Source organism: Hypanus sabinus, chromosome 7 (assembly GCF_030144855.1).
Source record: "Hypanus sabinus isolate sHypSab1 chromosome 7, sHypSab1.hap1, whole genome shotgun sequence".
NCBI classification, from domain to species: domain Eukaryota; kingdom Metazoa; phylum Chordata; class Chondrichthyes; order Myliobatiformes; family Dasyatidae; genus Hypanus; species Hypanus sabinus.
Window position 1 is genome coordinate 121,905,934 of NC_082712.1, and position 12,987 is coordinate 121,918,920.

A 12,987-nucleotide genomic window follows, 5' to 3' on the forward strand; every position below is an offset into this window, starting at 1 on the left:
TAGTTTTCTCTTTCTGTGACAGTCTGTTTTGGTGGGGTCTAGAATCAGACCTATGAACGACTTGCCCAATATCACTGACTGGGTGTACTTAAGCCCAGAGTATCGGGAATGTTTGCCTTAGAAAGGACATTACTATTAGTTTGAATGTCCTTCCAGTAAATCTGAAGTATTTATTTTTTAAAACCAGCACATTATTCGAAAAAGTCTCAGGGGATAACCATCTGGCAATTTCAGATTGTGACATACTACATGAAGTACAATAAAGATGAATATTTTGAGATCAGATGAAAAATTAAAGCATTTTTATTTTTTTTAAAACAAAGTTTTACAAAAGCAAAGAGCTGGCATTTTACAGTTAAAATTGTCACTGTAATATTTAAAGAAAAAGGCCATTTACAAAATACCTAATTGTCCATCTATTTATCTACAGTAATTTTTTTTCCCCATGTCACTTGGTTATCTGACTGGTCCACAGGGATCATGACTATATCATTTTTATATCAAGAATTTGGTTGTTCTCTGAAAATATTCCATGACATGTCAAAGAACAAACCTTGTTTTTACCCCTCCTTCCCCAGCAGTTCTCCCATCTTACATGCAATACAAGTCAACATTTTATTCTCCAACTTTCATATCAGACTGCACACTTACTTTTCTATATGCTTTGCACTCACCTCCCACTTTTCCTGCCTCTATTGGGGGAACATGAGAGATCCATTTGGTCATTAAGAATGTCTGCCATTATCAAGAGACCCAAAATTGCCATACAACAACCGAGATACCAGTAAAGCACCCGGCTGTCCATTCAGTTGGTTTAATGAAGCAATGACTATTTCAAAACACTAAAACTGCTTCTTTGGATTTATGTATTGCAATTTTCTACAATAATAAATGTATCGAGAAATTTAGCCAGAATTTCTATTGATTGAGGTGGTAGTGGGAAGGATACACTATAATACAAATATACATTATCTACAGTTAATCTCATTCTAATTATTGCTAATTAGAAAAGTCAACAAGCCCAATTATACATCTACATTTTAAATGCCATTTCCAAGAGTGTTACAGGATGTGCTTACAATCTGTGCAGATCACATTACACAACCAAAGCTCTTCTCACTCCTTTGCGTTCCTCATTAAATTTCTTTGCTGCCTGCCTGCTGCCTCACCAAAAATCACTGTGCATAGTTGTGCCATTCCAAACCAAATGCCTAACCCAGCAACTCAAATTCTGTTCACAGGAGTTGGAAAAGCTTTTTGTTTACTTTTAACTAAACCATTTATTGGAAATCAATGTTAGAAAATTGCTGCCACCATGCAATTAAATTTGCTTAGCTTTGAGAATGTGTTAATATGGTTTTATAAAATACAACTCTGTCAATTGCAACATGCCAGAATTAACTTTCCATTAACACCATTTCCACTTGTTAATTCTATTTTGCTAACTAAACTGCATATGGTTCATATTACCTAAATATTTTAATGTTATACAAATTCAAATCCCATTTGCCCAAACTAAATAATACAACTGAATGACATCAGTAAATATCACCTTGAAAAAGTCTACCCCTCAGAAAATGGCAACTTAACAGAATTATAAATCAAACCAAGCCATTGATAATAATCATTTAAATTTACTGTAAACCCATTCCACATATTGAATTATCTGGCCACATGTTGAAGCGGGACTAATAGTTCAATTAAAGTCTTTAAAGATTATAAATGCAAAACTACTTCGGAAGTAATCAAATAAAAATTAATTCCTGAATAGGCTCATTAAGTTTTGAAGAGTAATCTTGATAAGCCCCATTTAGAACTCCAGACAGATACACATAATTGACTATTACAAAATTTTAATATAACATTTTGATATACATTTTCCACTTGGCTGCATCAGATCTCAATGTTGCCAATGGCAATGTTCAGCGCCAGTGCACTTTGATTAGATTCAGACACTACTAGGCAAGTGTTAAGCACGTGAAAACAAAAAAAAAGTTCATGTTTGTTATATCTATTTTTGAAGTAGCACATTTAAGTATTTGCTTTTGTCTCTTGCTTTGAACGAAGCCCTGGTGTCCGATTATACTTCAGTAAGGCACAAAATTGTTCTTTAGGAAGCCCTTCTGCAAGAAAAGAAAAATAATCACGAGTCAGTTGTTTCAAATAATCTAAAAACGTAACAGCACATTATAACAATATCAAAGAAAGCAACATATTTACATTCACTGCCTTTTAATTGCCCTGCAGTTAACTCTTGATGTGAACATTATGCTTTTGCGTGGGAGGAGTGGGTGGAGGTGATAGTTGGTACAGATATCTGGCAGATCAGTGTTGCTAATGAGTAGAGGGAGGCCCGAGGATAGTACAGGGTTGTCAATCTTTTAAGCCAATAATGATGGACAGGTTGTGAGTAAGACCATAGGCCCAGCTGTATATCAGATAATCCCAACAACAGCACAGGGTCAATAGACTCAGCCATCTCCTAGACACTTCATGACATATTAAATAAATGAAGAGGAAAGATAGGATCTGCAGTTACCCACTCTAGAGACATGGCAATACTAAAAATGCTCCACTTTAACAGTTAACAACTAGTTTCAAAACACCAGCCATTCAAAAGGATAAAAGAGAAAACAGCTGTGTTTATTTTAAATCTAGCTGTACATATCTTTCTCTCAGCAAACAAACGGTTCCCACTTGCCTAATTCAGTCCTTAGTAACCACTGGACTTCGCAACAGCAGCTTTATCTGAAGGCTCCCATTTCTATCCATTTGTCCTTCTCTAATGAGATTAAAATCTAGAAGGATGGCTAGGAATGAATCAGAACTCATACATTCCTAAAGCCAACAATCCTCCTTCAAAGTCTTCTAAAACTCCATCTTGTCTATCTTCCCTTCTTATCAGCCAGTCCATCAGAACCATGATTAGACTGTCTATGCCTGAAACTTAACCGCAGGTAGGGCAGCCTGTGGCTGATAAGGTGATTGGATGGGTAGTTTGAGGTAATACTGTCATTTATCCTTAATGCACAGCTGTGTGCATGATTTTTCCAATAGTGACCCTTCTCAGCTTACAACTGTAATAAACCAACGGTGATGTTGCACTATTCCAGCAAAAAAAGTAAACACCCTGGATCTTTAACTCTGTCCATGAGGCATGCGAGTGACATGAGCTGGCCAATAGTCAGTGGCTTCAATGCTGCACATTGATGACTTGTGAGAGCATTAAATCAATTAACTTGAAATAGGATTTGAAAGATTTTGTAGAAACAATGTTGGTTTCTTTACAGTAACTCGAGCCGTCTACTGTTGTTCGTCCATTTTTCAAAAGCTTACAGGAGGGCAAGGATCCCTTCCGCTCTGATACCATAGGTTTTGAGGTCTTAATCTTCAAATTCCCGTTCTCTAGAACTAAAGGCTAAAATGGAGCATTTGAAATGGGGCCTGTCTTTCAAAGATGGGGAGCAGTCCACATTTTCCAGAAGCTTGGCATATCTGCATTTGCCACCTCCTCTGGCAGCTCTTTTCACATCCACACTAGCGTGTGTGGAAAACACTGTCCCTCAGATCTCTGTTAAATTGTTCACCTCTCACCTCAAATTGAGAGTGTAGGGGGTTCCCAACCATTCCTATACCTTGCAGCCTTACTGTTAACCGTGGGCTCACTGGACCCCAGGTTGGGAACCCCTGCTATAGTAGACACTTGGGAGAAAAACACTGACCGTTTATTCATGCTATCATAGTATCATCAATCTCTATAAGGACACCCCTCAGCCTCCTGCATTCCAGGAAGGAAAGCCCCAGCCTATCCAGTCTTTCCATCTAACATAAGCCCTTCAGACCTACTAACATCCTTGTGCATCTTTATGCAGATTTTCCAGCTTAATGGCTTCATTCTTTTAGAATCAGAATCAGGTTTAATATCATTGATATATGTCGTGAAATTTGTTAACTTAGAGGCAGCAATACATGAAAATATAGAACAAAATTACAGTAAGTATACTGTATATATAAATTAAATAGTTAAGATAAAAATAGTGCAAAAGCAGAAATAATGATAAAAAATGAGGTAATATTCATGGTTCAAAGTCCATTTAGGAACCGGATAGCAGAGGTGAAGAAGCTGTTCCTGAGTCGCTGAGTGTCTGCCTTCAGGCTTCTGTACCTCCTACCTGATGGTAAAAATGAGAAGAGGAAATGTCCTGGGTGATGGGAGTCCATAATAATGGATGCTGCCTTTCTGAGGCAGCGCTCCTTGAAGATGCCTTGGATACTATAGAGGTTCGTACCCAAGATGGAACTGACTAACTTTCAGTAACTTCTTTTGATCCTGTGTGTTAGCCACACACCCCCTTACCAGACAATGATGCAGCCTGTCAGAATGCTCTCCACAGTACATCTGTAGAAGTTTTTGAGTATTTTAGCTTTTGGTTTGGGAATGCACAACAAATTTTAGTTGGTCCACACCCACCCACACAGGTTTTAATGAAATTAGTAGCAACTGCGACATACTCAACAAGTTTCAAAGATGAATCCCTGAATACAGACCAGTCCACCGATTCGAAGCAGTCCTGTAAGTGCTCCTTTGCTTCCCTAGTCCTCACTACTGGTGCTGCAGCCAAGTGATCAGACTTTCCAAGGTGTGGACGTGGAATAGCGTGGTAAGCACTCTTGATGGTGGTATAACAGTGGTCCAGTGTGTTGTTTCTTCTGGTACTACAAGTGTTTTGTTGATGGTAATAATATAGTGACTTTTTCAGGCAGACCTAGTTAAAAGCCCCCAAAAAGATGGTGAAGACGTCAAGGTCTGCTGTTTCTTGCACGTTGATCCCATTACTCAGACCATCTAGAGCCTGTTTGAATTTGGACTGAGGTGGAATGTACACCGCTACCAAAATGATCGCTGAAATCTCCCAAAGTAGGTAAAATGGCCGACACTTACAACCCTGAGATTAGGTTTCTTGTGGGCACACTCAATAAATCCAATAACCATAACAAAATCAATGAAAGACCACACCCTAGAGGGTGGACAACCAGTGTGCAAAAGACAACCAACTGTGCAAATTCAAAAGAAGAAATAATAATAATAATAAATGAGCAATTAATACCAAGAACATGAGATGAAGAGTCCTTATAAGTAAATCCACAAGTTGTGGGAACAGTTCAGAACAGTGCTGGGGCAAATAAAGTTGAATGAAATAATCCACTCAGGTTCTACCAAAATTTCAGCTTTCAGGGAAATATGTATTTTCATTCCAAGGTGTGTATCTGTTCAACAACATTCCCCAGAGTCCTGCCATTCACTGTGCAAGTCCTGCCCTGTATTAACTTCTCAAAATGTATCAATTTGCCAACTTAAATTCCATTAGCCATTGCTTTGCCTACTTTTTCCATTTAGTCTGTATAATGCTATAACCTTAGGCAACATTCTTCAATATCTAGTAATATTTTGTTATTATCTGCACACTTACTAATGATGCCAGCTACATACCCACTGAAACAGAGGACAGTTTCAAACCCTGAGGCACGCCTCTAGTCACACACTTCCAAGCTGAAAAACAGTACTCCTGTACCACCCTCTGCTCCCTTTCACTGAGCCAATTTTGTAACAAGTTGGTATTTGATCCTCAGACTTTCTAGCCCATCATATGGGACTTTATCAAAGGCCTTGCTGAAGTCCACATAGGTGACATCTACTGCACGCCCTTGACAATCCTCTTTGTCACTTCTTTAAAAATCTCAAATTAAATTTGAAAGACACAATTTCCTCTACATGCCAAATGGCTCTAACTGGTCCTTGTGTTTCCAAATGCAAATTAGTCCAGTCCCTCAGAATCCCCTCCAGTAACTTGGCTACCACTGTTGTGAGGCTGACTGACCTGTAGTTCCCTGGCTTACTTTTGCAGTCTTTCTGAAATAAAACCACCACAAAATTCTTTGTCAGGGCCCCAGCAATCTCCTCCCTTGCTTCTCCCATAACATCCCAGTATACACCTGGTTAGACTGTGGAGATTTATCCACCTTTATGCATGTCAAGACCCTCAACACCTCCTTCTCTGTTCCCTCTCCTGACCACATCAGCTTCCATGTCCTTCTCCAGGGTATATACAGACGGAAAGTATTCATTGAAGACTCATTTCCTGTGGTTCCACATGTAAATTAACACATTGATCCTTAAGGTCTCCTACCTTTTCCCCCAAACTATCCTTTTGTTTTTAATATGCTTACAGATACTGACAGAATTTCTTTACCTCGCCTGCCAGGAAAATCTCATGGCCCCTTTTTGTCTTTCTACTTTCTTTCTTCTGTGTACTCCTACATTTCTTGTAATGCTCAAAGGATTCCCCAGATCCCTGCTTGCTACAGCTGACATTTTTCAAATACGTTTTCCTAAATACACTTTGTACACTTAATACACTTTGTCACCCAAGGTTCTTTAATTTTTCTCAAAACACAGGATCAAAATATGCAAATTTTTGGTTTATCCCCATGCAACTAAATACAGGCATCACAAGTGTCTAATTCAGGGTCGGCAACCTTTTTGCCTCTGTGGGCCGGATCGTGTATTAATGAGCGGATGATGGGCCAGATAAATGCCATTCAAAAAATTCAAATATGGGAATTATCCATTTAAATACATCTAGTTAATGTTTTGCCTCAAATTAATGAATAACACATGCTAGAAAATCATCTGTGCTTAAATAAGGATGCAAAGTAGTAATCAAAGAACTCAGTTTAGTTGCAATTTATTTCAGTCAATGCATCTTTTGAATCTATTAGGACACAAAGAATCATTAAACATAAAACATATGAACATGATGCACTGAATGTTGGTAAATTAAGTATAACAAAAAAAAGAAAATTTTAATGCAGACAGTTGATAAATCAATGTCAAACTTGATGCTGTTTGTTGCTTGAAAGATTCTCAAAATTGGGTGTCAGACATGTTGATGCCAAGAGCAAGACGTTACCCAGATGGGCATCGGTTAATCTTGTTCTCAAATGGTTCTTGGTGTGCTTCATTCTTGAAAATAATTGCTCACACAGATCAGTGCTGCCAAACAATGATGCCATCTTTTTTGCATGGTCCACTAAGTTAGGATACTTCCCAGTTGGATGAATATATTTTCTATAGTCAAGCACAGACACATCTTCAGAATGAAATTTTGATCTCAATATATCATCACACTGCATCTCAATCAATTCCATTTGAAAAATTTCTGATGCTGTGTTCACTTCCACATCAAACTGAGTAGCAAGGGTATTTCCTTCATTTTTGCTGCTTTTCTTGGCAAAAAATTATGTTTGTTTTCCAAAACTAGCCTTCGTTCGCTGAACTTTATCTTCCCATTCTTCCAGTAAGCTTGTTAAAATTTCCACTATGGTGAGTCTCATAATGTCACCTGATATTTGCCACCTTCTTCCCAGCAACATTTTCTAAGCAAGTGAGACAAACTGGTTTCCCAGCTTGCTCAATGAAGAAGTAATCTAGTGTCCAAGTGTCTTGGAAATTTCAGCACTCAGTGTCTACCTTCCTGCGTTTTGCATTCATTGCCATTGGTATTTTTTTCTTTGATTTTATTTCAAAATGCGAGCTATTCAACAAGCGTAAGCACATGTAAATATCTGGATTTTTTGTTAAAACACAGTGACGCTGTTTCTGTTTACAAATTTGAATGATTCCATCTGAAAACCTGCACAGGCTGGTCAAAATACTTTCGCGGGCCGTAAGTTGCCTAACCCTGGTCTAATTGGTTACATTTTTTCCAAAATAAATGCATGCCTTCACTTTCCTGAATGGGAATGAATCCAACTACACTACCTCACTACATCTATTCTTTCTTGCTCATTTTTTGCACTACTTACTTCATTTATATATAGTTCTTATTGCAATTTATAGATTTTTTATTATGTATTGTAATATACTGCTGCTGCAAAACAACAAATTTTGCAACATATGCCAGTGATATCAAACCCAATTCTGATTCTGGTTAGGCCTTTTGTCAAGAAAGAAGCAGAGAGGTTGAAGGCCTTCCTGATGGGGAATGGAAGTTTTTAGGGACTGGGCATTGATTGTGAAAATAAGGTGATCCAACAAGGGAACTGAAAGTTATTGAAGAGGTGGAGAGCATATGAAGTGCAATGGATGTAGGTTAGTAGGAACTGAGTTAAGGGGCACAAAATGGTGTCAAGGTATGCAGACTCAAGTTTAATGGGGAAGGTGTAGGCAGAAACAAAGTGCTTACCAGGACAGTTCGACTTGTGGATGGGAGGTAGAAATCAACAGTGTGGGGTACAGAAGCTATGAGGTTGGTGACAATGGACTGACAGTACCACAGTCGATGAGGTTGGCGATAGTGTGGGAGACAATGACATGGTGCTCCTTCACAAGATCCTGTGCTATGGGTAAATAAGAGTGTCTGAGAGCTGCCTTATCCCTTTCCAGCCTCCTTCTCAGACTTTAGTACTGTTAGGTAATTTTGAAATTCCCAGGTGAACTTGATGCTGCAAAGGAGACCTGCCCTTGAGGGCTGACAAGGAGGAGGTATCCAGCTTTCAATATTTAGGGAATTGGGAAATACTTGTTTTCAAAAAGAAATTTAGCTTTCTTCATCTTTCCCCTAAAATGGTTCAGAATATTGTATTTAAATTTTGCCTTGAAACATTCAGGCATGCAGTGCTTTTAAGGAAACTCATTTTATTTTGAACAGATAATGTACTTTTATCTCTTCCACTTAGTGTTATTCCATACATCTGGGGTAACTGGAATAAAAAGGGATTAATGGATCAATGCTGTTTCTGCATCTTATAATACACTGGGTCTTAGAATAGTGCCATCCACAACACAGCCCATGCATAATTTGTCTATCAAGATCAGAACAGTGTTGTGAATTCCACCACGTCATCTCTCTCCCACCTTCATGCCCCAACAATGATCTGCCTGTTTCTCTAGAAGAAAGAAGCATGTAAAGCAGGCAAGTTGTTGATTCTATTGAACATGAACCAATAAAATCAGTTAAGTATGAATTAACTGATCTGTCGTGCTTCATCAGTTAAAAATGCAATTCCTGCCACTGAAAATTTTCCGAGTTTGAGTCCTTACGAGTTCTTGCATCTTGAGAAGATTTTGTTTTTGTGTGTGCGATATGGTTGCCCTGCCAGAAGATGCAATGGAGACAGGTTCCACTGTCACCTTCAGCAGGGAATTAGACAGCTAAACAGTTTGAAAAAGGTGTAGCCACAAAATGTATCAGAAATCAGGATAATTAGTAGAGAGTCACTGGGAAAGGAAAATGAACCATTGTGGCAGAGGAATGTGGTTTACTTTCAACTTTGCTGATTGCTACTCTAGTATATAGTTTTAGATTATCCCTACACAATTTGATTGAAAGGCTGAGTGGCCAAACTGGTACTACTGGTTTGGGCGTGTCTAATTGCTTTGTTACTTACCGATCTATATTCGCGATGCATGGACTTGTAATACCACATGTTTCCCAGAAGACTAGAAGCAGCTTTTACAGCTTTCTCAGATTCACTGAAAAGAAAATCAATCTGTCACCAAGCTAACATTTATTGGCTCCTACCATTCTGTTCTTTGACAAAGTTTACAATGATTTACTTGTATCAAATTAATAGTGACCCAACATTTATAATCATTTAGACACTAGAGCAGAAGGAAGACAAAGAATCGCGTGAGATGGTTTCTCGAGTTGACTGTCAAACTGGCAGCATTACTTATCGATAGAACCCAACAAGCACCAAGACCTGGCTTGACTGACATGACAGTGAGAGGAACCCTGCCCGATCCTTCCTGTACTACCATTGAGAGGGCTGCAATGTGGATGAGGTGATCATCTGCTTCGCTGTTTAAAGTGCATTTGCCAAAGTCTGGAAAAGGCTGCACAGGTCGTTGTCACTTAGCAGAGGATTCTTATGTATGGGCTGTTTCCAGGACATATAGAAAGAAAACAAGAGCAGCACGGTAGTATCTAAATATTATTACAGTGCCAGAGAGCCCTGTGACTCCAAAAACACACGACTTAGTAGGTTAACTGGTCAGATGGGTGTAATTGGGCAGTGTAGTCTCTGTGGGCCAGTAGGGCCTGTTACTGCGATGTATTTATCAATCAATAAATAAGTAAGAACTGTTGCACAAAGGCCGATGCAAATGTTTTGTAGAAGGACTGCATTTAAGATCCTGCTGCCACTGACAACGAGGAATTCTCAACCACTCAATAGGTGCACTGAGAAGTATTCTCAATGGTAAACAGAATGCATTAGACGGCATAAATGTAAAGCAAGGTACGTATTGTACATCCTTTCTGATTTAGTGTATTAATGATCTAAATTCATCAAGCCTCCAGCTAAACTCCCTGACAAGCAATGCAGTTGCCAATCAATAAGCCAATACATTGATTTTTTTTTTACAGGTATAGATAATCTTCTTTGACATCAAATAAGACTGAAAATTATATATCTTGCTTTATTTTAGTTCATCACAAGTACAAATTGTACTTGAACTCTGTACATTTAAATTCAGAAGTGTGATAAATGCATTCCCCTAAACAAGACAAGGTTTGCATTTTTCCCAATCTAGCTCCCCATCAACTGATATTTTAATTTAAATTTACTACCAAGAGGAGAAAATTAAAATATAATTTTTGCATATGATGTTTATTTACTTACGAATCTCTTCTCTCTTTAATGTTTATGATCTTTCTTAATCCATTATGGTTCACAATTTGTCTGGGTGCTTCAACAGTTTCGACTACTAGACTGTTGAGTATCGTGCAAATATTAGCAGCCACTTCATCCGACGTTGAAGAGAAGTTAATATCCTCTGGTAATTTATTCAAGAGAGGTCCAATGATTTTGATTGCTACAGAAAATACAGTTGACATATTAAAGTACTTTCTTCTAGCTTAAAACCATTTGTACTCAGATGTACAAGGCAAAATTTTGAACCAAGAGAGTCAGGGGTGGAGACCAAGATTGGTAAACTGGAAATATTATAATATTTACTCAAAAAAGGGTTGAGGGAAAAATCTATTAACTGTAGTCTAGACAAGTTAATGTACAGCAAAAGTCCTAGAAACTATAATCAGGGATGCAATTAGAATTTACTTGGACACATATTAAAAACAAAGCCAAGAATTTGTTAAACTTGCTTTTTGTTTGATAAAATAGTGGGTTTGATGATAGGAATGTGCTTGATGAGGCATATAGTGATTTCCGAAGGGCATTTGATAGGTGCCTCATCATAGATGTCATCATTAACAAAGCCATGGAACAGTGGGACAGCATGGGCAGCAAATTGGTTAACTAATAGAAAAGAGTGAAAGATCCATTCATCAAAACTGGGAGAAAGATAAACTTGTTTTAAAGCTGCAGAGTGAAGGTGGATAGAAATGAGGGAATGTTTGTCATGAGGTACGGACCAACGTTGTCAACATAGCAATTACTTTACGTTGGTACAGAAACTATTTGAAACATAATAAATTGAATCAAAAATATTACCACATCTGTGTAACAAAAGTGTGGAAAGGGCAACCTGAAATCATAAATCCCAAGGACTGTAACATGCCTAATGGGAAGATGAGGTAGTTACACTCACATGTATGCTGGGCATCATTGGATAAAAATATTGGAGGCTCAAAACAGAAGTCAGAGTGGATGAGGAACAGAGAATTAATTCACATGCAAATAGAAGCTCGAAAGTCAAAGACAACCCTTGTGGACTGAATGCAGGAAAGGTTCTGCAAAGGAGTCACATCGTGCATTTGCTTTCTCTAGGTGTGGAGGAAACCACATTGGTGACCTAAATTGAAGTGCAAGTGAGCCACTGATCTACCTTGAAGAGCTGTTTGGGTCCCAGATGGTGGAAAGAAGAGAGATAATGGAGATACACATTTTCATCCTTGTGTAGAAAGGTGCCACGCCATTGGATATGGACTGTGGAGATGGAAGAGTTAAGTAGGGGCAATGGTCCTTTCAGAATGCTAAAAGTGGATGACATTCCCTGTCAAAGAGGTATCAAGAGAGAGAGAGAAGGACAGATATGAACTCTTACATATGACAGCAGAGTGGAAATTAACAGCAACTGTATTGTAATTTACATACAAGTGCAGGAAGCACTTCCACAAAATGTCCCTTCAGAACAGAGGTGAAGAGGAATTTCTTTAGCCAGAGGGTGGTGAATCTGCGAAATTCATTGCCACAGATGGCTGTGGAGGTCAAACTATTGGGTATATTTAAAACAGAAGTTGACAGATTCTTGATTAGTAAAGGTGTCAAAGGTTACAGAGAGAAATCAAGAAATTGGGGTTTAGAGGGAAAATAAATGGTACAGCAGAATCAATGGGCTAAATGGCCTAATTCTGCTCCTGTTATCAATGAAATATACAAAGGAGACATGAACAAGACCTTTTCCACATATTTACTAAAAGGCAGGAATAGCTTGGGCGCATGCAAGTTAGGCCATAAAGCCACAAGACAAAAATAGGCCATGCAGCCCATCGAGTCTGCTGCACCATTTCATCATGGTTGATCCCAGATCCCACTCAACCTCATACACTTGCCTTCTCACCATATCCTTTGATCCCCTGACCAATCAGTATACAATCAACTTCCACCTTAAATATACACAAAGCAGTCTGTGGCAGAGCATTCCACAGATTTACTACTCTCTGGTTAAAAGATTCCTCATTACCTCTGTTCTAAAGAATCACCCTTCAATTTTCAGGCTGTGCCCTCTAATTCTGGATACCCCCCACCATAGGAAACATCCTCTCCATATCCATGCTATCTAGTCCTTTCAATATTCAGTAGGTTTCAATGAGATCCCCGACCCAAAGCTGCCAAACACGCCTCATATGTTAACCCTGTCATTCCCAAAATCATTTTTGTGAACTTTCTCTGGACTCTCCCCAAAGACAGCACATCCTTTCTGAGAAATGGGACCCAAAGCTGTTCATAATACTCCAAGTG

The 12,987-nt window shown here is 38.6% G+C and overlaps 1 protein-coding gene across 1 annotated transcript in view; it reads right to left on the reverse strand.

The window, feature by feature from the left end:
* Positions 1-287: 287 nt before the first annotated feature.
* The window catches only part of LOC132397139 (plakophilin-3-like), a 63,504-nt gene continuing 50,804 nt past the window's right edge, over positions 288-12,987 (reverse strand). Inside the window, exons 11-13 of the mRNA XM_059975498.1 lie at positions 10,687-10,879; positions 9,451-9,535; positions 288-2,123 (exon numbers count right to left, since the gene is read on the reverse strand). Coding sequence (XP_059831481.1) covers positions 2,088-2,123; positions 9,451-9,535; positions 10,687-10,879 — 314 coding nt within the window. The 3' untranslated portion in view covers positions 288-2,087. The remainder of the gene's footprint in view (positions 2,124-9,450; positions 9,536-10,686; positions 10,880-12,987) is intronic.